The 26,952-nt window shown below is 45.1% G+C and overlaps 3 protein-coding genes across 9 annotated transcripts in view; 1 reads left to right on the forward strand and 2 right to left on the reverse strand.

Moving 5' to 3' along the window:
- Positions 1–2,668: 2,668 nt before the first annotated feature.
- On the reverse strand, positions 2,669–3,712 carry LOC119387253 (probable transcriptional regulatory protein OEOE_0768). The gene has a single exon (XM_037654588.2). It carries the CDS (start codon positions 3,628–3,630, stop codon positions 2,674–2,676), a length of 957 nt encoding a protein of 318 aa, XP_037510516.1. The 5' UTR covers positions 3,631–3,712; the 3' UTR covers positions 2,669–2,673.
- A 143-nt stretch (positions 3,713–3,855) lies between these two features.
- On the forward strand, positions 3,856–14,090 carry LOC119387252 (28S ribosomal protein S29, mitochondrial-like). Its single transcript, XM_049413454.1, has 14 exons — positions 3,856–3,953; positions 4,075–4,196; positions 4,264–4,368; positions 4,936–5,044; positions 5,574–5,580; positions 6,023–6,123; positions 7,155–7,291; positions 8,790–8,870; positions 8,953–9,032; positions 9,222–9,300; positions 9,596–9,655; positions 10,852–10,965; positions 13,092–13,206; positions 13,866–14,090. The coding sequence occupies exons 1-14, from the start codon at positions 3,935–3,937 to the stop codon at positions 13,949–13,951; spliced, it is 1,215 nt and encodes a 404-aa protein (XP_049269411.1). The 5' UTR covers positions 3,856–3,934; the 3' UTR covers positions 13,952–14,090.
- Positions 14,091–21,846: 7,756 nt separating this feature from the next.
- LOC119387257 (elongation factor-like GTPase 1) overlaps positions 21,847–26,952 on the reverse strand; it is a 429,910-nt gene continuing 424,804 nt past the window's right edge. For all 7 annotated transcript variants that reach the window (XM_049413457.1, XM_049413460.1, XM_049413456.1 and 4 more), the window contains one exon: positions 21,847–22,065. In XM_049413457.1, the coding sequence (XP_049269414.1) occupies positions 21,877–22,065 (189 nt within the window). In that variant the 3' untranslated portion in view covers positions 21,847–21,876. The remainder of the gene's footprint in view (positions 22,066–26,952) is intronic.

Genomic DNA, 26,952 nt, shown 5'->3' on the forward strand with positions numbered 1-26,952 from the left:
TCTTGTTTCGAAACTGCCACTGAAGATGAAATGTTGAGTCACCACATAACCTGACCTCCCACATTTTCTTTGCTTCCATCCCCCATGTAATTTAACATTTCTTGGGACCTCCAAGAAAGTATAAAAAAAAATCAAAACTCATACTGAAGTACAAGTGTCCAGCTTCCGCTCAACGTGCAGATCAAGTTTGCTTCAAGAATGACAAGAAACTAGCCTGTGAGGGGGAACAGCCATCCTACATGATTCCATTCATAAGCATGTGCATTGGGTTGGGGGCACGGGGAGACGGCCACCCCCCATAGTCGCCTAGAAGGGGTAGCGCAAAATCTGCCCCATACATTGACTTAGCAAGGGGGGGGGGGTGTCGCTGCGGTGAACTTTCGACCCCCCTGATGGGGAACCCTGCACATGCCTATGATTCCATTACAGTGAACTAGAAAGGCACACCAACTGTGCTGCAGACATTGGCTGAAAATAAAAGCAGAGCGCAAAAAAGACGGGACACAACAGACAAGAAGACGGGTCTCTTGTGTCCTGTCTTTTTTGCACTCTGCTTTTATTTTCAGACAATGCACCAACTCGCCCAGCAACGCATTCTATTATGCAGACATTGGTTCTTTCAGGTCAGTTTGCAAAGATAGCTGGGAGCTGCCAAAAAATTATATGGTGGGGTTTGACACGCAAAATTAAACCACACTGTGATAAACAAGCCCACTGTGGCCAGGAGTCAAACCTGTGTCCGCGAACTTTGCAGCGCAGCACCATTATAGCCGAGCTACCGCGGCAGGTCAGAAACTGTCTTCCTAGCAACAAGGTAATCACAGAAGCAAGACAAATGAAGAAAAAGACAGGTTGGTAGGAACCTCAATCATAGGATTAAGACTAACTGAAGACAATTATGCATTTTTTAGTCTTAAATGATTGGCTGAGTGTTTGTGTTTTTCAATCTTTAATTTACTTTTTCATCTTGTTATATTTTCTTATTTTGTTCTCTTATTATTAATTTCGATCAGGAATTATCTGATATCGTACCCTGATACAGGATGTGAGTGGAAGAAGCCTTGGAAGACAGTGTCTGTAAAAAGTGGCGCACTTGGGCTGTCTACAAACTTTGCTGGCAACTTCATATTTCCAGATTTTCCCGTTTTCTCCCAGATTTTCTATCAGAACCTTGGCGGGCCATGGCAGTGCATGTTCATGATACAAGACAGAGAAGTGGTTTCCAGCTGGGCAAGTTACTACACCAGCTGTACTTTTTTGGCAGCTGTAACCTGAAAATCAGTGAGGATTCACTATTGCATATGGCAATCTCATATTATGGCTACATGTTTGCCATCAATTGTAAATTGCGTAGGTTCAGTTGAAAACTTCATTTCATCTTGCATTTGACTAGCTTTGCCGTAGCTACTGTAGATGCCAATTTCTGATCTCCCAAATTTTCTACAACTGGCAAATTGCCCGGAATATTTTAGGGCCCTTGCACACCTCTACGCCTTGCCTGGATGCCTTGCATACCTCTACACACAACTATGGTCACTGTACATGTACTGCTTTACTGCTGCAGTATACTTTCTAGAATGAAGCATAGCATCCCAAGCCATAGAGTGTGAAGTTCAGATAATACGATGGAGCATAAAATATTACGAAATAAGTTTCACAGATATTACAGCACAGTTTGACAAGTTCAGAGTTTAATTAGGTAAGGTGCAGCTATGAGCTGATCTTCAATGCACGCCTCTTTCAAGTCATGCTTGCCTATTCTTTTCACTTCCACAAAATCATCCACAGCATAACTCCAAACGTTACTTCTCTGCAGTAACTTTGGTGCCTAAGTATTTGCAAAGAGCATAATGAGCCAATTTTTTCTGTCGAACTCGCACACACCACTCGTCACTAAGAGCACGTTCTATACGATGTGTCCTGCTTCTAATACAAGGGGTTTTCAGATGAAAAGGTATGAAACGTCGTAACAACATGACCGTTTACATAGATGCCTATGCAGCCATGGGAGAATGTAGCGAGACATCTGAGGATGAGATGGAGTCTCTGCCGTGGATCGGAGCATGCGAAGGGGCCCGCACGCGCATTAGAGAGCAGAGGCTCTTATAAAGAGCACCATCCAATTGACACGGCAGTGCGGGTTAGGACAGGATGGCATTCACATTGCAAAATTCGACAGAGTAGCGGGACGTTATCCAGTTTCTGACAGCGGAAGGTGTTAAACCGGCCACCATTGATCGCCTGGGATTTCCATGTGTTTGGTACCCTGAAAAAAACACCTGAAAGCGAAGCACTTCAACTAGGATGACGAACTCAAGGACGCTGTGAAGGACTGGGTCTTGTCGTGGCTAAAGAAATTCTCGGAACAAGGAATCCTTCAGCTCGTTCATCAATGGGATTGTTTTGATGAGGCACATATTGTATACTTTGAATAAAGTGTTCATTTATACCCACAGTGTTGTTTCATACCTTTTCATTTGAACACCCCTTGTAATTCAGCCAGGGCAAATTAAATAAAATGAGCATGTGCGACGTTGATACACTAGGGTTGTGGCACGCAGCAAACAGCACACTAGTATCAATAAAATGGGTAATCTTAATTATGTACACGACTTCCTTACGAACCAGAAATTTTTCTAGATCGCATTTAACATTCATCTCTAACTATAAATGTTACGCAATGTTCGTGTGAACCGCAACGACATCGGGGTGTTCCTCAAGTTCGTCGCAAAGTTTACCGACCACTTCCAAGTGTTCCTCAGGGACAGTGATCGGTACGTGGGGCACGAATTTGAGACCGCACTCGGCAATCACGTAACCGTTGGAGGACAGCGCTTTGGACAGGGCAAAGTAGTCTTTCGGATCGCACAGGAACTCGCACATCTTGGACTCGCCCTCGATCTCAGTCACTTCCTCGGCTCCGTGCTCGATGCCAACCTCGAGAGCAGCGTCTGGGTCCAGGGTACCGCCGTCTTCCCGACCCGAGACCCTGACGAAACCTTTCTGCTGGAACTGTTCCTTGACACCGCCTCGCGTTAGCCTGCACAGGTGCTTCTTGGCGATCTGCTTCAGGTCGTTGCCGAACTTGCTTATGTTTCCCGTCTCGACGTCTAGAACGAGCAGGACTCCGTGCTCCATTATGATTTCGTAGTTGGCGCTTTTCAAGTTTTTGGGCTTGTCGAGTCCCGCTCCTCGTCGTATGGCTTGTTCGATGTTCGTGTTGGATACGACCTGCGTTTTCTTCGCACCCTCGATGGCGTTCGCCAGCGCACGGTTTAGCTTCGGATCAGTGCTCCCGCCGCCGGCTTTCACGGCAACTTCGATGAGGCGCATGTGTTTGTCCGTCATGGACATCCTGTGCGCGTCCTTGGCCGCCTTGATGTGACGAACGTTTTGCCAATGGCTGTGTCCGGCGTAACGTCGGCTTTCGCGAAAGCAGTGGCCACCGCCGACGTCTCGTGGTTCTCGAAAGATCCGACTTAGCGCCGGCGCACCTGCATAAGTGGTGGTACTCACAAGGGCGAGAGAATGAGTTCTCCTCAAAGCGTTTCTCACCAAGCATTGGGCCACTGGAGATTCGGTCACGCGCAGGACATTCAAGGGAAGTCGAGAAATAGCGTTGGCGAGCATGGTTCCTATGAATGCGATTCACCACGCGCGGAAGAAAATGCGTAACGCCGAAACTGCTGCTACGAGCACTACGAGTATCATGCGTGTAAAACACCGGAACTGGAAGTCCCAAATGAAAAAAAAAGGCACAAACGCGTAAACGTCCAAAAACGTAAGAAGCAAAATGAGACAAATTTTGATTCAGAAACACAACGTTAAGTAAATACTGGAAAAAGATACTACGACAGAACATCTACATCACTATAACACCAATAATAGAGGTCGGTAGTGGAGGCAAGGTGGCGGCGCACTGCAAGCAGTCGGCATGGTTCTGAAAATCAGCCGTGAGTCTCTGTTAAATTAAAATAATAAAATTTCCCGTCATTTCTTTGTCGAAGCTTCAGAACACACTGCAAATGCGAGTGTACTTGACGCGTTCTTTTTCTTCTTTTTCTCTCCTTGAAGGCTTGCTGCTCCGCTCGAAGCAAGGGAGGCATGCGCGCTTGTGCGCAAAATGTTTCGCTACTCAAGTCGCTGTTGCTCCCGAAAAGAGTTTGCCGCACTTTAGGACTTCAGAGTCCGATCCCGTAAGGCTGCATTAAGCGTGGCGTTTTTTGTCGCACAGAGTGGTGATACCCGTGCGCTTTCTTGCAGACAAATCACACCATCGATCACGAAGCGAAGTTCTACACCGTCCCGGAACATGTACAGAAATCGGTTTTCGAGGTGTACAAGGTGCCCAAGAAGTTTCAGACGATGGTAAGAACTTCCTACATGCTGTGCTTGTACTGCGACTTCTAATTCGTGGTTCTCTGGGAATCGTAGGTGAAGTACAGACCTCTCAAACGAAGAGAAATTGAAAGATGCAGAGGGATGTAAAGGCTTGTAGGAAGCGAAAAAATAGGGGGTAGGGTGTTAACCTTCATTTTTATATGTTGAGTCAGTCGGAGAATTTTCATAACAAAGTGGGGAACGAAATTTGCAATGATAGCAAGTTCAAGATGGAAAATTAGCGCGAAAATTCGCAGTTTCCAACACCACATAGTATATGTGGACATTATTCAAGTGCACGGCAGGAAAGCTGGCCGCATAACTGGTGTAGTGTGAGAAATATGATGCCTGTATGGAAACAAGCCCTAGGTACAGAACAAAATGTGCAAGACCGCTTGTGGCTGAAGTTATTGTACGTGATCGTGTGCTTTTCATTTCTTGTGCTTGACGTTAGCCGTGTGTGTGAAGTACTATTTTTTTTTAGAGAAAAGGAGAGCCAAGTTGGAGGACGATAGGACACAATTTGTTCTAAGCACCGTTTCGTCTTCATTTCAGAGCGAAATGTTTGCAGAGATGTCCATCATGGTGCGGCAGCCATATCTTGAAGCAAAGTCGTACATTGAGTCTTACGACTATTCACTCCCAGCCCTGAGGATCATGCTTTGTATCCACACATAGAGTCATTTCAGTTAACAGTGTCTATATTGCTTCATCTTAGTGCTCTGCAGTAGTATCACTGGGTATGGATTTGGGGTTTTGAGGTATACAGAAAAGGGAGTATTTGCGTAATGACATGAGAACCCTGTTCAGTTCATGGCTCATGCAATGCCTACAAAAAATATGCCAGAGCAGTAAAATGCCCAGCCTTGCTTGTACATGTTGCCAGGCGCACAAGCACAAAGAGTGCACTATACCATGCCTCAGTACAGGTGGTTGCTTATTCAGAGAGCACAAGAGTCCAGTATGTGCGACTTGGCCTACCGAAGTTACATTGAACATCACCTGAAAGCAAGAATTGTGTGATTGTTGCATTTTGACCAGAATAAGTAGCAGCAGCTCTATTGTATACGAAGTTCAGTAAAACTTGTTGTTAAGCAAGTTGATTGACATCTAAGCATCATCGAAGCGTCAGACCCCACTGCCAGTGGTAGCAGGGACAGGAAAAAACAGACTTGTGAAAGAACCAGCTCAAGATGGAGGGTTGAGCACTAAAAGAAGTTTACAGCCGCCAAACATTTCCTCCCAGTATTACATATAACTGGGGTATACCCAGTTGTCCGTGTAATACTGGGGGAAACTATTTGATGGGCCGTAAACTTATCCTAGTGCCCGACCTTTCGTTTTCATCTCATTCTTTCATGAGTGTTTTTTATTCACCTGTTTGCGCTGCTATATATGGCACACATAAAATTGTAGGACATGAATTTTTTTTTGTGATGCACAAAATTTAATACATGCGTGTTTAAGGTGAATGCAGGATATAGAAAGTGTTTTATTGGTTCAAATTACTGTTTTGCTCTTGTGTTGTTTCTTCTCGAAGAAGGGCATTGGTGTGCAAGACGTGTACTAAACGAAATTAGAGTTTGTCAAATGAAGTGCCGAACAGGAAAAAAAAAAACTGAGAAAAAACCCTTAACAGTAGGATCAAGATGGCCAAAATGGGCTGTGGGAAAGCAATAACACAGGCCCATCTCTTGCATTATGCAGCGGTGAACAACTGGATTATTGTTTCCAAAGAATGGGGTGAGTATTTCTGTTCAATACTGCAAACTTTTAATTAAATATGTGTGTGTGAAGGGATTACCTGTGGCTCATCCTTGACACCAGTGACGTTGACTGCTTTAGCCTTTCTGCTTGCTCGAATTTAAGTAATTTGTTCATTTACATTAGCGTCAACACCTTCTGAGGAATGAAATTAGCATGCTACATGATTGCATGGAGAGGGTAGTACAGTGTTAAACTACAATCAAGAGGAGCTGTAAAGAAGTTGCACAGTTATAGCGAAAAATAGAATTGTGGGACCAACATACAATAGACGTACCAACAAAAGGACAATCAGTACATATTTGTGTATAGCAGTGGAAAAGTGCAATACTATTAATGTTAGTTGCAATTGAAAGTGCATAATAAAATTGTTGGGGTTTAACATCCCAAAACCAGATATGATTATGAGAGACACCATAGTGGAGGGCTCCGGAAATTTTGACCACCTGGTGTTCTTTAACGTGCACCTAAATCTAAGTACACGGGCCTCAAGCATTTTTCGGCTCCACCGAAAATGCGGCCGCCGCAGCCAGGATTTGATTAGACTAGGTTCTAATGGGGATTCTGGCAGAAGTGATGCTACTATAAATTATGTGCCACCTTGTTTGTTGGCGTTTAATAATGATGTTTTTATTTTGGTTTATTGTGTACAAACAGAGTGTGGAAAAAAACGAAAGATATCTTTCTCCTACTAGAGAACAAACTAAGGCGAATGAGTCAAGGGATGATTTTTGTTAGACAGTGATATGAAGCCGGGGGAAGCACAAGGGCCACTATTTGTAGCTATTAATTGAAGTGTGGTAATTATGAGATAAAGGAAAATGAAAGTGGACGAAACAAATGTCTTGGCACCGGTTGGTACCAAACCCAGTTAGACATTCATCACATTGTTGCATGCAAAGCTGTGCTCGGCATGCGTGTTCTGATGCCAGAAATGATTCTTGCCTCTATGTGCGACCTAAATGTGTCTTCACCTGGGACTTTACTGTGCTGTTTCTATTACCCTCAAGCTGCCCATTGGGTAAAACGGCCAAAGGACCATGCCCCGAATGCAAGTGATGAAACGTTGATAGACTCGCCCATTGATGCAGCTGTCTGGCTGCAGCACTTCCGTGTCCTCAACGCCGCCCGTCTGAAAGAGCTAAATGTACGTGAATGCATTCTGCTGCGTCTTGGCTCTTTATATCCCTTCCTTCCTAATGATTAGACAGGCATAGTGCCCCAACCTGTTTCCTCCCTTGTTGCCGTCCCTGCTCATTGCATTGAATAGTATATATATACCATACTTACTCATGTAAGGCCTGTGCATCTTTTTCTTCCCTCCCATCTTGTATCACGTGCAATAGCTACTTACTGAAGCCTTGCAACTGCACTCAGATTATTTTGCAAAACAACTCGGCTACTCTTTGCCAACCGTGAATACGTTTAGTCAGTTGCCGAATTTTGGGACGCAGAAAATTCCGCAAAAAGCGCAAATTACTGAAGAAGGTAAAATGTAATAACATCGATCATTGTTTCTTTAGAGCAGCTAAAGTTCCAGTTTGCTTTCGGTGCCGAGCGTGGGCAAATGTCTTCATTGGCAGGACATCTAGCGTCACCTATTAGTAACTCACGGAAATTTACCAGTGAATGATGCTTAGCAAAACTCCAAGCCCCCATTTCAATTTTCATTCTCCAAATCAGGGTTGCAGGCCTTGTAGAAGGGTGGGGAGCAATGATCATGGTATGTGGTGTTTTCTGGCACAAGAGCCAATGATGTCCAAAGAACACTAAATGGTGGTGAGCAATTGCAGTATTTTTGTGTATACTACAGCAAAATAACAAAACAACATTGTAAAACATAGGTGTTGCTGCACCAAAACACAGTGCCTCTTGCAAATGCAGAACCTCACTGCTACTCTGTGATGTTGGACCTGTGGTGGAAAAGGATAGTGCATTTTCTTAAATCTATGTGCTCCATTATGTGCTCCTTATGTGCTCCATTATGTGCTCCTCTTGAATCTATGTGCTCCATCTATGTGCTACTAAAGGCAACTGCTGGTTTTCTGTTTAACATGCAATGAGCACTCTGCATTAGGCACTGAAAAAAAATGTGCCTGCGTCTGTGTGACAGTGCTTTTGCTTGTTAACTTGACAGTTGTAATGTCTTCAGTCCAAACAGGCTTTCTTTGCTATTTGTTGCGTAAAAAAAAACATGCTGCTCACTTTTTCTTATTGAGATAGCTCATACGCACTAAGATAGCAAATGTTTTATTTCGCGGTGTTAAAATGATTGCTGTTTTTACGCCCACACCCATAGTATCCACGGTTATAGTATTAGTGCGCAAGATTTTAGGCCCTTTTACAGCCACGTTGCACTTAGCCATAGTCATTAATCACACCAATGCATATTCATTTTACTTTGCCTTGGCACTCTACGGTTATTGTAGCCTTTGTGCCGTTAATCCCTACTTAGTTTTTCTTAGCAGAGTTTTGAGGAAACTGTGTGGAAGCGAACCTTCAGTTTTTACACATCTTGCATCTGATAGGTAGGACCAGTCAAGCTTCTAGATTTGCAGCTTTTACATTGCCTCCATTGTCAAAAATTGTTTTACAGTGTAGAGTTGTCTCTTAAGACATCTCACGCCAATCTTCCTCTTGTGCAGCTGACCACTACGCAGACCTACAACTGGTCTGAACGAGAAGCTACGCAGAAGGGAGAGCCATTGACAAACATAGTGGATCATGTGAGTACTACTACCTGCCTAAGATTCTTTCCGACATAGTGCTTGGCCGTCATGTGACGAGACAACGTATACGCACACGCAGGGAGTTGAACGCATGAAGCACGCGTGCAGCTGTATGGGAGCTCTACTGCAAGAGATCAAGATGCACACTGACTCTGGGAGGTCAGTCCCCTGTGTTATGATATCATTAGCTGGCTCCATGCTTTGTTCGTTGTACAGCCAAGCAACACACTTCCTGTGTTGCAGTGCATGCAAGCAGAATGCATTGTACAACTTTTGCCATGTATTTTGGCATAACGAATATGAGGCATGTTGTATTTTCAACCACGATATTTGCGTTCCTTGTTTAAGGATGAAAACCATGGTCATTGTCAAAGGCGTGAACAGCTTCTGGCAGGACACTTACATCCGCCGGCTCGATAAATCTTATGTGAGTGTTGCTCGTATTCTTTCTTGTTGTGGCATTGTGTGCATACTGTATGGAAACAAGTATGTATGTTGCTGAAACATTAGAAATAATTTATTGGCTTCTGGTGCTCATTGGTTTTTGTTTATGTATTGTGATTATACAGTAGAATCTTGATATAACAAACACAATTAACTAAGATACTCTCATATCAAGTGCAGCTTTGCTATAACGAGGCTTGATTGTAATGTTTGTCTAGTATCAAGTGTTGTGTGCTTGTAAGGTATATAAAGTTTTACACCAGCATGTTGTTTTCCAGATTCCAGCAAAGGACCTCACAATAGTCAGGGCTTTCAAGGAAATTCTTAAGAACGACTGGGTATGTATATTGGTTAATAATTGATATCCTAAATTTCACAAAAGGGAACACCTGCCTATAATTTTTTACAACTCAGCGTGTATCCGCTTCTTTGAGAAATACAAACCTCACTAAGCGAGGAATGACTTTTTGAAGGCCCAGTTGGTGCTTGATTGACAAGATTTTAGAGCACAAAAAAGACACAGCACAAAGAATGCCCTGTATCTTACCTTTCTTCATGCCATAACATTTTTGTGCTCTAAAATCTTGTCTATAAAGCATGAGACAACTTTATAACCATTCTACCATGCAGGCAATAGCAGAAAACTGTGCATAGCAGCACCATATTTAGGGGCAGTATCCTAAAATTTTGCAACAGCCCTCTACCCACAAGTATGCTTGGGTGGTGCCCTTGTATAACGTGTTGCAGGAACGATTTGACACCATACAACGTGTTATTGTGGGGCTTGCCAAGGAACAATCTGGTAAAAAAAGAATAACCAAACAAAGTTGCTCCACTATACCTTTTTGGAAAAAGCCTGTGTTCACATATTAACAGATGCTTGCACATACTTGGGGCAGTGCGCAATTTAACATGATTCAGTATCCTACTTGCATAGAGTCAAATTGGTTTGTGAATCATTAAAGCTTTGATGCACTTACATAATACTTGCCATAACCTTTGTTAAAGTTTATGAGTGCTGGATTGTATATTTCCTGACATTTTGTAGATTTAAGAGAAATAAAAGTTTGATTTGCGAAAAAGTTTCCCTCGTTAGTCTCAGACCAAACATTTCAAAGTCTTCCAATTGAGAAAGACTGTGCTTAGTTGGCACAAGTTTAGTCAGGCAAGTTCCCCGAATCTACCAAATTCGGCAACAAATTCACTCTAAACATCACTGCAATCTAAAAATAACTGTGTTGCATGTTAGTGCTATTTTTTACTGCTGGCATGCTATTTAATGGTAAATAATCAGTAATGACGATAATGTGTTCATACTCTACAATGTGGGCATACTGTGTGTTAGCCTCTCTCCCTTTATTATTTCGTCCCTGGACAACTTTCACCAATTCTGACGTTTAGAGGCCAGCAGGTATATATGGACACTTATCAATATTCCAGGACCTTGCTAATTGTAAAAACCTTAATATTTTGGAAGTATGTTTACTTGAACAAAGTGGGACTGGCGGATAACGGCTGCTGTTTTCTTTTGCAGAGGAATGCAGCCATAGTTGTGAGCGTAGATCAGGCTGCCCTGTCCTTGAAGCACCTTGGATTCACGCATGAGAACGTGCCCTGCTACTATCCAAAATACCTTCTGGGCCTTGAGGTAGGTCTGAAATGCTCCCTCTGTCTTTCCACATGTTGTTGCCCATAATATCCACGTGAGAAAACATAGTACTATCAGTATTTACACAGAGAAAAGAACAATACTATTGCATAGGAAACGTTACTGCTGGCATCACAAGGCCAGTACTATAGTGGTTTGGTATGAGGTGGCATTTAAGCTAGCTGCATTATCATTTCAACTAATATTTTATAAGCAAAATGGATGGCACATGCATTGTAGCATTCTTTGAAAGTAACTTGTTCTCCCTTTGTGACAGTATGTGGCAAAGGAAAGGTGGGAGCCCTTCATTCAATGATCTAAACGCTTCTATCAGTACTACCATTCAATTGGCAAAAAAAAGAAAGCATAAGGAGTCCTTGCCACAGTTTTTTTGCAGTCAAATTGGTTTGTGGTTTAACCCTTTAAATCTCAGGCTGTACTTCTCTTTGTAGGTTGTAAAGTACCAATATTGCAAATGAGGAGTTGCACTCATTTGGCACCAGAGACGAGTTATGATAGGCAGTTGACTTTGGCTTCAATTTTCAAAGCTAGAAGGCAGTAGACGTACCGAAGAAATGGTATTTTGAGTCTTAACTGGTAATGGTTTAGCCTGAAGACGTTAGAGTTTGTCTCAGAACCCTGGGAGTCCTATTTTGTTTGTGAATATCAGCTGGCATTAGACGAGGATGCAAGCGATGACGACGCACCATGTTGTGTTTCTGCCTGTACGAAGCTGTCCACTTAACAATTTATTGCGTGTCCATTTAAGTAAATATGGCACATCTCAGTGTGTTGTATACAGTCGACTCCCGATAATTCGAAGTCGCTTAATTGGAATTGTCGGTTAATTGGAAGTGGAGTGGGGGTCCCGTCAGTTTTGCATGCAATTCAACAGGAAGAAATGCTCGGTAATTGGAAGCAAGAGGTCTGAAATTTCGGTTAATTCGAATTTATTTTCAATCGAATTCCCGGAGGAAATCGTAATGTTTGTTAAATTTCCTATTTTTAAAGTGCAAAACAATGCGTGTGCGACCGGCACCCAAGGGCACCCAAGCGTCGGCTGATGGCATGGATGGATAGATGCTATGAGCGTCCCCTTTATAACGGGGCGGTGACAAGTGTGCCACCTGGCTCGACAAACAAATCTCTTTCCCTTTTTTTTTTAATGTTGGCCTAATGCCTCTACTTCGATAAAATCTATCTTACTACAGGAAAGAAAACATACATTCTCAGCCCAGTTCTCTGCCCTTTACGGCCGACTGTCCTTATTTTTTCCCAATATTTATTTTTGTTCTTTCTCTCTAATTTTCTGCCACCAATACTCTAACCGTCTCTTACTTATTTCAATCGTGGGTGTGTTCAGCTTTCCATTGTTGTCCCTAAAACCTAAGGCTTCATGTAGGCTTGTGCCCAAACGTACACCTGGGTGGATATCTCCACATTCAATCAGAACATGCTCCGCCGTTTCCTTAACTTCCCCGCAGCATGTGCATCGTTCTTCTTCTTTACTGAATCTCGCTTTATAACTACGCGTTCTAAGGCAACCTGATCTCGCTTCAAACAGTAAAGCGCTTCCCCTTGAATTATCGTAAAATGCCTCCCTCCTTATTTCATTTTTGCCTTTTCGGGAGTTACTTTAGGTAGCCATCTGTGTATGTTGTACGGCTAGCCCAATTTTATTCTCTTTGAGGCCCTTTAAGCCAATCTGCAAGGACACCTATATTTTATACTTCAAAGTCTGTCCTGCTTGTTAAGATTTCTGATCCATTTTTACACTGTAACTGAATATACTGTAAAATCCCGAGCAAGCGCCCTCTCTACGTTGAAAGATAATCCGACAAGATTTGGAGGAGGGGAGGCCTTGCTCAGTCGCAGATCAAAATTCAAAATGGCGGTGGAAGAGCAGCTAAGAATAAAGAATGCACACCCGTGATTCTAATGAAATGCTTTATTGAATACGCCTGCATTCACTGTTTTTATGCGCCCTCGTCAGGTGAATAAAAACAGTGATTGAAACAGTGAACATGGCAAGAGGGGAGGGGAGGCACTTGCTCGGGTAGGGGCGCTGGCTTGGGATGTAAATCGTGATTACTGCAACAAACTGGTCACTCTTGTTATTCCAACAGGGGTTCGAGTTCTTTGAACCATTCATACCAGTTCATGTGCCCAAATACAGTGAAAAGGAAATTGACAGTTGCCTCGATTACTACCTCGATCGGGGTTATATTCAGAACCCGAATGGTAAGGCCTTGTTCTGTAAAGTATTCTTTCATAACCGAAGTGAGATAAAATGCTTTTGTTGAGACCACCATTGTCACAGTAATAAGGAAAAGTATGTTTGCGGTGAAAGGCGGGAAGATGGTACACCTGATAGAGAGAAACACACAAGGTGCTTTGTATGTGTATCTTCCTCTTATATGCATTGTCTTCACGCCCTTTACCTCAGAACATGCTAAAACAACATGCTCAGTTTGATGGTACAGCACCGTGGTAAATGTGAAAATTGTGATGTTTGACTAGTAAAAATTGTGTTGAATCTTCTACTTGAGATGACTTGAGCTGTTACTACACTGCTGCAGCATTGTTTATTTAACGGAAATATTGAATTCTCACACATGTCGAAAGAAATGGAAATGAAATGGACAAGAAGACACACATGCCACTGCTGGGAGCCAGATCCATAAACTTTTTTGCATGTTGCTCTCGGGTGTTTGTGTATGTGTACTAAACCTTACTGCAGAGCATTAGACAACACCACTTAATGAATATGGTGGCCGATGTGGAACATGCCGTACGCATTTCTGAGGCATTCCTTTTGAACCACCACGTTTTCAGGCACAGCTTTGTGGCTACTGCCAGCCATGTAGATAGTGCCTAATTTATGGGTGCATATCTTGCAGGTTGGACAGACGAAGGCAAAGCAGAGTTGAAATTCTTGAGCGGTTACAATCCCCGAGAACTTGGAAAGATCTGTCGCTGGCGGTGACTGCGGTACATCTCTTAAACTAGGCAGAGTCAACACAAGTAAGCTTTTAGCAAAGAATAAACGGAATGCATTCTGTTTATCAAATGTAAAATAAAGTAATAATACCAGTGTTATCAGCCCATTCATTTCTTCCACACATTCATTGCAGCACCTGTGCAGGAAAGTGCTCGCAGAATGAGGATCCAGAGACTCCAAGGGGAAAACACTTAATTGTGGAGGCTTTACCTGTGATGCTCATAGTGTGAGGTCTGTCTGAAAAATAATGGTGACCGGTGTCACTGACATTGTCTGTGTTAAAAAGCAAACTACATGGCATCCCTTTGAGAGTATACTCTGTCTCTAGTCTAACATTTTTTCCAACCTTCTAGGCCAAACACTTCTCTGTGCACTTCTTGGATGATTTTTATGGTATGTTGTGGAAGATCTATTGTTATATTTTGATGCCCTGCACGGAATTAAAATGGGCCCCATTGATAATTACCTTCAAATTGAGGAATAAGAAAAGTTGCTGGAAGTAAGATCAAGGGAATGTGGAGATTGCGCCATGATGACCACGTTGCTCTGAGCCAGGAACTGCCCAGTGCTGAGAGTGGCATAAAATGGTGCCTTGTTCTGAAGCAGCAGTCATGATTTTCTCTGCAAGAACTCCAGCGTTTTCTCACGCACCAAGCAAAGCAAATGCTATGATCTCATTGTAGTCCTGCTAAGTTATCATCTCGCCCTGTAGCAAAACTTGCTGTGGATTGCATGGAAAAACATGATCTGCATGACTTTTGACTTGGACTACTGCAAAAACCTGTACATAAAGAGATTTTTCTCTAAATTTTGGTACATGAAGTTCGTGTTGCATATACAGAACCAACAGTTTTCAGTCCACATCTGCAATTCCAATCTGCTATCGCGGCTGTGATCATATCATACCACCACACAGGCTTTATGGCACCCACACGAAATAAGTTTCTTTGGGAAGACATCACTGGCAAAGCACTCTTTTGGTAGCATGATGACCACATTGCTCTGAGCCAAGCCCAGTGCTGGGTGTGTCCAGATAAGATCGAACACGAGGTCCCGGTCACCATTCCCGATTTTGATGAAACTTGCTGTAGGTCTGGGCATTACACCCAGAACAATGGTTTCGAAGTTAGTTTTGCGAAAAAAAGTTTTGTTCGCCTGAAAAAAATATACAAATTTCGGCCGCAAAAAAACTTTTCCTCCAATATCGCGATTTCCGAATTTTAAGCGCATCTAGGGAAAAAACAGTGCACTTCTTGGTCACAATATTTATTCCCCTCAAAGAACAAGTGAAATACAATCTTATGAGTCTATTATTTTCCTTGCTTGTCAAAGCACTTTTGAAGAAAAAAAATCACAAACTTGGCAAATTGCACAAAATACCTGTGTTTGAGGAATTTATTGCTGCAAACAAGTTAAAGTGAGGATAATAAAAATCTGTACATAATAACTCTGATACCTTCGCTCTCTTTTAAAATAATTTTCGTGGTTTTATCGCGCTCCCTTTTACTCGATAATTGGGCTGAAACGTAGGTGATTTACCAAAAACGCCGAACTTTGAAAATAGTTTTCTCAAAAAGGCCATTTTTAATTTTTTTTAAAATCCCTTTGATTGAAGTCAAGGACGTCATCTATCATTCTGCATAAAAAAACGTTGCATTATTTTGGTTGCTAAGAAGTTATAATGCATCAAATGTGACCAAGTCAGCCTAGCGGCCGCGTCGTTGGTTATGTGCTGAAACTCGAATATAAGTTGTTCAAAATACTTGTACGTGACAGAATCACAAATCAGCAGCTCCACACCAACAAATGCGCAGCCAGGCGTCATGGTTCAGCAAGCTTTGTCGTGCTAACAGCCGCTTGAGAAACCCGCAGCAGCGGCCGCTCGATGCTGCGGGCGCTCACATTACATGAGTGCCGCTTCGACTGCGGATGAGCTCCGCTTGCGCGCCAAACTACGCTCAGAGGACGAACGAGAGAAGGAATGCATCATTGTGAAAGTTAAAGGCTGTTAAGTGCCAACCATGCTAGCGTTTGCTTAGCCAATGCGAACGCCCATATTTGCTGAGCCACCGGCAGGTTAGCTTTTCTGTGCAGCACATATGCCTGGTGGATGAGCGCACTGCAGAAGCACAAGGGTGTTTTTTGCCCTCCATCACCATAACTAATAAGGTCACAGTTTCGCCGCAAGCGCGAAGCGATGAATGCGATAGTAGCAAATTGGAATGCTATACGAAGTAAGGCAAGCAGCTTACTCCAAGCTTACTCCTTTAGCATTCGACCTAGCGTAACAACAAAACGCTGGCATACGGAAACGCAACCGCTGCAGCAGGCGAAGCGACGTTCATGCTACCTATCGCTTCAACGAAAACTCGGCGGTGAAAACACAGCACGTACAAGGGTAAGCCGCCTGCCAATCCCTGTCAAGATAGGGCGCGCGCGACAGCATGTAACCTACAGTGTCGGCAGCTGAAAGTACGCAGTTCCTGCCGGCGCCACGCAGCCCCCTCTCCAGGAGCACCCCCCCTCCCTCCAATGGGCTTTTCGCGCGACAGACAGCGCGTCTTTTTTTTAAAGACGATAGTCTTTCTTGGAGAACTTAAACGCAGAAATTTTGGTCTGTCTGTCTGTCTGCCTGTCTTTCTGTTTGTCTGTCACCCGATTAAGCGCCCCCGGCCAAAGTTGAACCACTTGCTTACCGCCCACCCACCTTGAACTGGTAGGGCTGTTCATACTTGTGAACGTTGTCGATCAAAAAGTAAATATATATTACGCATATCTGAGGCGAAACATCACTAGGTAAGTATTAGGTGGTGTGTTCCTTTAATAGAAAATATATAGGTACGTAATTCTAAAGACCCTAGTTTCTTAAGTTGCGCTGAAAATGCCTATGCGCGCCGACGAACGCCCTCTGCCACGGAGGAAGGAAACCCTCTGCACAAGCTCATGTTTCCCGATGTATTGCCAGATGGCGTCCATATCTCACGCAGCGCCTCCTCTATCGTCTTCACACGGCATTTGCAGCGGAGCACGCAGATACGCGGCCAATTTTTTTTACGCCTGAAGAAATGGTCATGCCGCTCTCGCACGCTTTCACTCGCACATAGAACATGCGACGCGCTGGACTATGTTAAGACTTTATAGGAACCTCACGACGCCGACGGAAAAGCGGGCCTGGAGTGTCCATATAGTTGCTATCGCAATAATAAGGAAACGTACGTAATGTCCTTGTGCTCGCTTCTCCGCTGAAGCGCGCGGCCGTATTTCCCGAGCCACTAATTGGTCAACTTTCCTGCACAACACGGTTGCCTGGCGATTCAGTGGTGAATGAACGCACTGTATACATCAAATACAAGGCCTAAAGTAAAAGTCTGTTTCTTTTTCGTTCCCCACTATCATCACAAAAAGAGAAAATTTCAACTGTTATTGCGCGCACCCGTACTTCCCGAGGCATCGATAGGTTAGCTTTTCTGCACACACAGTTGTCTGGTAGACGAGCGCAACGCATAGAAAAGGTCGTTAAGTGTAGCACAAGTGTACGTTTTACGCTCTTTATCATGATCATAAACAAGGGAAACCATCAAACGTCGTTGCGCTCACTATTCTTGGCTGAAGCGAGCGCCCGTATTTTCCGAGCGAACGGCAGGTTAGCTTCCCTGCTCAACACAGTTGCCTGGTGGGTGAGCGCACCGCACGCAGGACTTCAATTGGAGCCCAAGGCCTTGTTTTTCGATTTCCATTATCGCAAAGAAAAGGACAAAACTTCAATCGTTAAGATTGTTATTGTACTCACTTCATAGCTGATGCTCGCGCCAGTATTTCCAAAGGAACTCTGAGGTTTGTTTTCCAGCGAGGTACAACTGCCTGGTGGGTGAGCGCGTCGCATACGCGAGTTGAAATGGTGTCTGTGTGCTTTTTTTAAAAATTGTGATAGCAATTACATGGACTCTCTCGGTGGGTTTTTGCCGTCGCGGTCATGTTGCGTATAAAGTCCAAATCGATAACATCGCGCCGCGCATCGTATGTTCCACCCGCAAGCAAAAGCGTGCGAGCGCTGGCAACGAACGCGGCTGATGCAGAGATGAAACGAGCCGGCCATCTCCGTCGCACGGAGGGCGCATGCGATAACATCATCCCGCGTACGAGGCCTGCCGTCGATTGCTCCTCAAGCAGAAAGGAAACGCCCGCCCGTCTTTCGTAAGGAGCATAAAGGGACGACAGGGAGGAGGGGGGCGGGGGTTGGCTGCGTCGCTTGAGCAGCAACTGCGAACTTTGATCGCAAGGGCGCGGTCGCGCTGGCTTGCGCGTGCTCTCAACGCGAAGCGGTGAGACTACAGACTGCGCGAAAACCGCTTCTCTCCCTTACACCGGCGTTTTGTAAAGTACGCGAGTTCGGCTCCAAAAGTGTTAGCTGCTAGCCTTACTTCGCATAACATTAGCCTACAATTTGCTGATATCGCATTAATCGATTCGCCCTTGCGGCGGAACTGCGATTTCTTTTTAACAGCGGAGCTGCGTGAATCGGTCGTAAAAACATTGGTGTCCGCAGGAAACCACGGGTGGGTATGCGCCACAGAAATTGCGCAAGCCCACTACCGAGTACAGCAGGTACGAGCGTTAAACGAAGACGCTGCTCGGCGAAGTGGAACACGTGAAAGAGAGATAAAGAGATGGAAATAGAAAATATAGAGGGAGAAAGAAAGCGATTGAAAGAAAGAGAAAAATAGAGAGAAACAAAGAAAGAGATAGCAAGAAACAGACACGAAAAAGAGATAAACAGACAGCAAGAAAGAAAGAGAAATAAAGATAGAAAGAGAAAGAAAGAGAGAGAGAAACAAAAGAAATAGAAAGCAACATGTCCAAAAAACATACAAGAAACAGAGAAAGAAAGAAAGAGTAATAAAGAGAAACAAGGAAGGACAGCAAGCTGCGCTCTTCCTTCAGGCTTGGCACCACTAGTACGAAGCTGCCGTAATTTTTTTTTCTTATTCAAGTACTATAATCATAATCAAGTATTAGAGAGAAATGAAAAAAAAAAACAACAACATTCATCTGACGTAAATGAAAAGGCCGTGATGGCTCGCAAAACACGCTAAATGGCCTAATTTTAGCGGGCAATAACATATCACGAAGTTTATCTGCTGCTCCGAAAGGCAGTGGGTGGCACTGATACCTGTTTATAAAAACACGATGGCGTTTTCGAGTTGGGTTGCGTACGTAAAGAAAGCGCGAGCGTCGAAGAAGCCATCGAGGGTGACTGTCAATGCAATAGCAGAACGCGATATCGTTCGTGTTTGGTGTTACGTTAAACGGAAAGCATATCATAACCAGAGGCGTTTTTGCTCGGCAAGCCGCTCTTCGAGCTCTCCCCGTGTGAAATTGCGTTCGCGGTGTACATTATACACTTATTAAAGCTCAAGTCCCGATGGTGAAAGCAGGCGTAATGTTTATACGAAGACGCAGTTCTGGACAAAAAAAAAAGTAAAAAGAAAAAGATTAACAAAGATTAATGAAGTAATGAATATTTATTACTTGAGAACTTTTGTTTGTCCGCAAACCAAACTTCTGGGCGTGATGCGAAACACCAGTACTGGGGGCGTAGACGTAAGCGGTTAGAGTTACTGTAAACTAGTAACTCTAGCCGTCTCTCTCTCTCTCTCTCACACACACACACACGCACGCACACAGTCTGTGACTTTTTTTGTGAGTCCTGACTTGCTACTCATATGACTCTCTTTAAAGAGACACGTGAACTCTCTTTGAAGGTCATTATACTCCCGTCGGAGAGTCGTGGGACCTAAGAGGGAGTCAACGTGTCTCTTTAAAGAGAATCATTTACGTGGGAAGTCAGGACCCACCGAAAAGAGTAACATATACTCTATATATTTTTTTTTAACACGAAAGTGTTTTATGCCGGGGTCCACCAAGTACATCCGTCACGGATATGACGTTGATAAAATGGACACCAACGGGTGAGAAAGAAAAAACCAAGAAAAAGATACCCCGCTGGGAATCGAACCCACGACGTTGCGGCCGCGACGGCAAGCGCCCGACGCGCTACCCACTAAGCCATCTCGGGAGATGCTAGGCACGGCGCGAACGCGCCTTATATCTTTCACACATTCTCTTTCGCGGCGGGCGGAGCGGGGCGGTGCCGCCGTCTGTGAGAGGTCAAAAGAAGTAATACTTCACGATCGACACTTACTAGCGCTTACTCCGAGATTGCACGCGATATCTGAGGTGATGGTTAAAGCGTCTCGATACCAGAGAGGTAGAGTGGCCGCGCTGGCGTCGCCGAGGCACCCTTGACGTAGTTACGTTCTTTGCTTTTGGCTTCGTGTTAGCGTGCGTCGGCTCATCGGAGTAGTGCATCTTCCACGTGCACCAACGGGATTTCTCCGCCGCCGACTGCTTCAATTGCGAGAGCACCGACTAACAAAACTGCTGCAATATGCGTTGCAGAAAGGACGCGATTTCGACGGGCGAATGTCGTGCTTTGGTGGAGCGAGAGCAGCGCCTGCGAGACAGAGGCCAGCGGGACGCACGCGTTTGCGGCTCAGGCTACAAACCTCTACCTCCCGTGTTGCTGAAGCGCAGTGCGTGTTATGTATGCATGAGCACAGGCGTCGGCTACCCATTACTAGAAAGCGCACACCGTGCCGTTTCTCTTCTTAATTGACGACGCTTTGAAGAAGTGCATACCGGGTAACAGTGTTGATTATGAGCTTGTTGATATCATCCTTACGCGGGATTCACGATTCGCTGTGTCCAAATATATGTTCACACCGTCAGCTACCACAACAGTTTAATCATGATCATGGGCGTTAGTCGTCGCGATAGAGACATGCTGTCAACATGGGTGCATCCACGTCAAACGGTGCTATAGCTGCCAAACACGAATTGACGTTGTACAAGCTCTGATATATCATTACACAATAAGCACTACTTCTGTGAAGACACGTTTCACTTTCGTGTTATAACCGATTCCTATGACGGAGGGATCAACCATGTTTTTTTTCTTACAGCGCTCAATAGTGACAAGACGCATCGTCGCAAGATATCGCTACCAGCGTCCGGTAGCCCACCATTCAATATTACGCACGCTAATAGTTAGTTTTTTTCTTTTTTTTTCATTGCGCGATTCCGTGGGGCGCAGAACCGGTCGCTAGCCCATGTGTAGCGGAGCGGTAGAGTGCCAATAACAGCTGACGCGTTGCATGCGTGCTACCAGTCAAATGTTCAGCGGACGAGCTGTTGCATATAAGGCGGCGGCGCTCGCCTCTCACAAACCATCAGATCAAGAGAAACGACGGCTGCAAAGGGGAATGAAGGGTTGCTGTCGGCGCTTGGTACATAAGCACCCTACTGTGGTGTTATTCGCTCTCTTTAGACAATACATACATCGCGCCCGAAGGAACACGCACGATAGCGAAAGTATGCCGTCCGCTTTAATAAGTAAAACAATTAATGATAGCTTTCGCAAGCGAAGTTCGACTCGGACTCCCCCGCTCGTGAACTAAGGTGATAATAATAGTTGTTGGGGTTTTACGTCTCAAAACCACCATATGATTATGAGAGAAGCCGCAGTGGAGGGCTCCGGAAATTTAGACTACCTGGGGTTCTTAGATGTGCGCCTAAAACGGGCCTCTATAGCATTTTCATCTCCATCGAAAATGCAGCCGCCGCGGCCGGGATTCGATCCCGTGACCTTCGGGTTAGCAATCGAGCACCATCGAACGTTATGCTCAACAGTGCAAGGCCAACTTTATCCTTGCTATTTGCTGTCAAGCTTTTTATTTAAAACTATACGTTCCCCTTGAGGCTTCTTGCAGCTGTCAGCTGCATGTGCCTATAGTGTTCTGGCTGCCCGCTGCGGCAGTGTCCCGCCAAGTGGGCCACGCGCGCAGCTGCGGCTACTTCTTCTTGGACAGAGTGCGCTGTTTCTCGGCGTGCTCGACCACGTTCTCGCTGACGGGCAGGCCCTTGCGCCTGCGCACAGCGTTCATGTACTTGCGGGCCCGGTTCTCGGTGTCGGCCTTCTCCCCAAAGTGCGCGTACTCTTCCTCGGTCGACGGCACCCAGAACGGGTCCACGTCCACCAGCTGGGAACAAAAGGGTGAAAGAAAAGAAAAATATGAAGGCAACGTTGCTGTTACAACAGCAAATACTAAACATTAGCCAAGGCTTACCATTATTTAGCCAACACTATAGCACAGCTAAGAGACATAATGCAGCGCTAAAGCACAACCGCTAAGAGGAACACAAGACGACGGGACTCTTCTTGGTGATTGCGTTTTAGCGCTGCATTATGTCTCTTAGCAAGCACCAACTCGCCCAACACGTTCTTCTGCACTATAGCCCACATTTGCTAGTGCTTAGCATTGGCCTAGCCAGGGGGTGGGGGTGGTGAAGGGGGGGGGGGGGAGGTTCGAACTTCATGCCCCGAATAGTTTCAATTCTGCATGTGTAGTTTCAGTGCGAATTTCGGTGCGTATGTTGGCTTCACGGCCCTGTTTGACGATAATGCCAGGAAGGCGGCTCACGGCAATGTTCGGGGTTACGCTTTTTTTTTTAATTTTATTTTTCCGCGGTTTGTAGTTGCGGATTGTAGGCGAGAAAATACGGTATCGATGTAAGCAGTGATTCAACATCTTAATACTCAGCTGTGCGTGCTCGTCAGGTGCCGCGGAAGCCTCTCTGCCTTGGCCCTACTGTTGGCGTTGTTTTTCAATATCACACTCAGCGTGCTTCTTGAGATGCTAAGAGAGGAAAAACAGATACTGTACGATAGATACTTGAGATGCTGTACGCAGCGGTGACACCAGACTTCTGTTCTCTACGTTCGCATGTGCTGATTATCTCCAGATTTGCGGAAAACAGCCAGGTTCTTCCGTTTTGCGGCAGCCATTGGGTTAACAAAGGGGGCCGAGAAGGGAACGGCGACCCCGCATGACTGCCGCGACAAGGAATCATGGGAGAAAGCAAGCGATGGCAAGCCATAATTTCTAGTCCCTCTGCGCGACGCCCTCCTAATGACGCCGCTCACTCTCCCAAATGCATGCGGGAAAGTCCCCTTCTGTGAGCAAACGCCAGCTTCTTGTGAGGGAAAGCCAACTTCTTGGGGCATATCGCATTTCCCGATTTTCGATGTATCAAGTGTTCCGGCTATTTTTGTTCGATGTAGCCGTAAATCTTCCTGTACATTGACTTTAAGACATTTTCGTGCTCGAAAATGGTTCAATATAAAGGATAATTCAATTTACCCAAGTTCGATATAGTCGGGTTTAACTGTAGTCCAAAATATTTAGCACCGAACTGAGTCAGACGAACGGTGTATCAACGTACAGTTCCCAATTCATTTTTGTAGATGGCCAGGACGTATTAAATACGAGTATCTGTGCCATAATGTGATGCTGCATTTCCGAGAGAGCCTGTGGAGACTCGTGCGCGCAAGAACACGTACGGAGTTTTCAATGTTGCTTGAAACGCAGATCGTTTACGGTGAAAGCTCGCCCATCGATTGACATGACGCTGTTTATATACGAGCTCGAGCAAAAAAAAGCCTTTTCGTTTTTTGATATTTTTCCTGCTTCTAAAATCGTCCCAGCATTTAAATCCATGTGGGCCAATGAAAGGTGCTTCGAAGCATGTAGCATTCCTTTCCATGTTGACAGTCATATGTGCGCTGTGAAAGCACGCTTCACCGAGTGACACACATCGTTCATTCCGGCGAGTGGCTTCACCGCACTGCTATTAGAGGCACTCGTGCAAAGGGCTTCACCACAGCACACCAAAGCCACCGACAACCAGAAGTACAAAAGTGCGTGCTATCAAAACAAAACGCGATCGGGCTTCCGGGCAGGTCTCGTGCTCAGAGAAGTGTGCAGAGCGCCGCACAGATTCTCGAAGCCCCGAAATCGCCAAAAGGTAGTACATCTTTAACTGACGTCGCCGCGCAGCCTGAAATGTAGGTGAATTAAGCGCTGGCTGTGCAGAGAAGTATCCACTGCATTATTTAGATGAAGCTGTGGCTGCATCGGCTGCGGGGAAGTTACCTTTCTCTATATGTTGGATCTCCTGTTGGCTCCGAGAGTTCTCGTAGATGCGGGTGCTATGTACACAAAGAGCAATGGTCACTATTAAAGGAATATTAAAGAGGAGAAATAAAACCAGCGAACGACTTCCCATTAGGGGGTCAGTAACTCCTCAGGATCCAATAAAGTTCGTTGTCTGTCTGTCTGTCAGCGAAGCTGAAACGGGATCTACTGAAGTGCCTTCTGTGGTAGCTTATGATGCCTTTATCACCACATTTAAACAAGTACTGACACGAATTTTAAATAGTTTCGGACTGTTGCTCTAAATAAGAACACTGGCGTCGAGAACACTAAAACGAGTATTGTGGTGCCTGGGAATGCACCGGATATATCTTTAATACCGCTACCTTAAAAAACAAAAAAAACTTTCGGTTTCGATATCGAGGGCGCGGCTTCTCAGTGACGTGTCATCGCAGTGTGACGTCACGGAGAAACAGCAACTCGCGACGTACTATAGCGGCAGATCTGTCACCTGCTCGTGGTGCACGTAAATAACGATGAGCGAAGTGTCGTACAGCGACCCCGACACTGATTTCCGCGATTTAGGCTGCACGCAGAACGCAGATTTCGCAAACTCAGTGGAACTGCGTGGACTCGTCGGGATAATGTCCATTGCGGTGGGGCTGGCTTGTAGATGCTGGACGACGAAAACCTTAAAATCAAAGTAAATTTTTTATACGCGTTGTCTGACTCTGGTGTGTGAACATCGTTAACACTACGTACCAAGGAAACGTAAAATGTCCCTTTTGCGACGTCTCAAAATCGTGTCAGCACTCGTTTACGAGATGCGTACGTGCTTGAAACTTTGCGTTTGGTGATGTTGGCTTAATGGATATTAAGAAAACCTAAAGGATTTTATGGGTAGCGATTCATGCTGCGGCGGGTGTGATCCCTGGCAATACATACTGACAAAACCTGAAGAGAAGCTAATGAAAGCGCGGAGAAAATTCGAGGTAGCGTATGCTATATCTCATTGCCTGTTTCTGTGCACTCACGGAGCGCCATATATTTCCACCTCTCAGCCATCTGCGTGCTTCGCCGTAAAAGTATGTTTGGCCGAGAAAAGATGAAATTCCCACGAGCGTACAGTGCGCGCGCTAGCAAATACAACATGCAGATCTCTCTCTCTCTCTCGCATTGCCCAAGGAAGGCATATACAGCGCCCAGCTTGCGCAAGACGAATCACGTGCACGACACCTCCCTCGCGTTGCGCCAACTGCCGAAGTTCTCGAAACGCATGTGGTGTCGATACACACACCCACGTGCTTTTATAGGCGAGCCCGCTTTCTTCGCTCCCGCGGGTAAACAAGTGACAGCTGCTGGGGCGAAAGTCGAAGACCTCGTTTCGCAGCGCCTGTTGTTGTGCAAGCGGTAGCCCGTATATACGTTAATTACCACGGCGCTCCTTAGAAGGAGAAAGCCGACAAGCTAATGGACGATCTTAATTAGAGGCACATATGGCCATCTATTTCGGCATGCTAACACTTGGCTTTGCGGCTGTGGTAATGCACGGATAAGCGCTACAGCACAGCGAGGACGCGGGTTCGATTGCCGGCGGCCGCATTTCGGTGGGGGCGAAACATAAAAAAAAAAACACTAGTGTATTTACGCTCTAGAAACAGTTTGCCCCCATTTAGGGAGTCTGTTTTTTTCACGCAAATCAAAAATCGTCATCTGGCTTGTTTGCGTTTCCTTTCGTGAAAACTCGCCGCTCGTCATGCGCTCTTCAATAAAGAATGCGACGTGATGCTGATGGAGCGCACGCAGTTCCTGACGAAGTGTCGGTCGGGCGTGCGACACTGAAACAGGGAAAGGCACGCAATATATGGACAAAAAAGACACCACAAATGGTGCAACAGTGTTTACTGAGTAAATTTACGAGTCCCGCGATATGGCATGACTCATAAATTTCGTAAGGTTACAAAACAGATTTAGAAATTATGTGACGCACGTCCTACGTTATAGCATTGAAGGACTTTGATAATACTGAGAAGTTAAAGTAATAATAATAATATCTGGGGTTTAACGTCCCGAAACCACCATATGATTATGAGAGACGCCGTAGTGGAGGGCTCCGGAAATTTCGACCACCAGGAAGCTCTTTAACGCGTCTAAGTACACGGGCCTCAAACATTTTCGCCTCCATCGAAAATGCAGCCGCCGCGGCCGGGATTCGATCCCGCAACCTTCGGGTCAGCAGTCGAGCGCCATAATTACTAGACCACCGTGGCGGGGCAAGAAGTTAAAATAATTCGCGAACGGTTTGAATTAGAAGCTCCGAGAAGCCTTCCTCCGAAGGTTGATTCCCTCAACCTGAACTATACGACGGAAGTTCAGGTAATGAAAACACAAAATGACATCGACATTGGCATCAAGTATTTGAAGCGCCGCATCGCGCGCCGCCATATGAGAATCGTTACCGAGAAATTTGAACAACCACCGCCTTTCTTAAAGCTAAGACTAGACGAATGAAACAACCTCTTCTGCAGAAGTATCGAAACAGTTGTATAGACGCGCTCAGCACTGCACAAACGCGTCACAACTTGAAGACGTTAACTGCACTCTAAGAAGAGAAGGTGTCCTTTGACTCTTCTTTGCTACACATAAGACTCTCACATTGACTCTCTTTAGGAGAGTCGTGCGTCCCACGACTTTCCAAAAGAGAGTTATACATCACGCGACTCTCCTAAAGAGCTTCAACGTGCCTCTCTAAAGGGAGTTATACATGTGAGAGTCACTTGCGTAGCAAAGAAGAGTCAAAGGACACCTTTTCTTTCTTAGAGTGTGTGCGAAAAAGTAAGGAAACGTAAGCACACTGCAGTGACGGCGTATACTTATGCTCCTTCGTTTTCAAATGCTCCGTGCCTGCATGCGCAGTTGCTGACCGGATTCTCA

The sequence above is a fragment of the Rhipicephalus sanguineus genome, chromosome 3, assembly GCF_013339695.2.
Source record: "Rhipicephalus sanguineus isolate Rsan-2018 chromosome 3, BIME_Rsan_1.4, whole genome shotgun sequence".
Taxonomy (NCBI): Eukaryota; Metazoa; Arthropoda; class Arachnida; order Ixodida; family Ixodidae; genus Rhipicephalus; species Rhipicephalus sanguineus.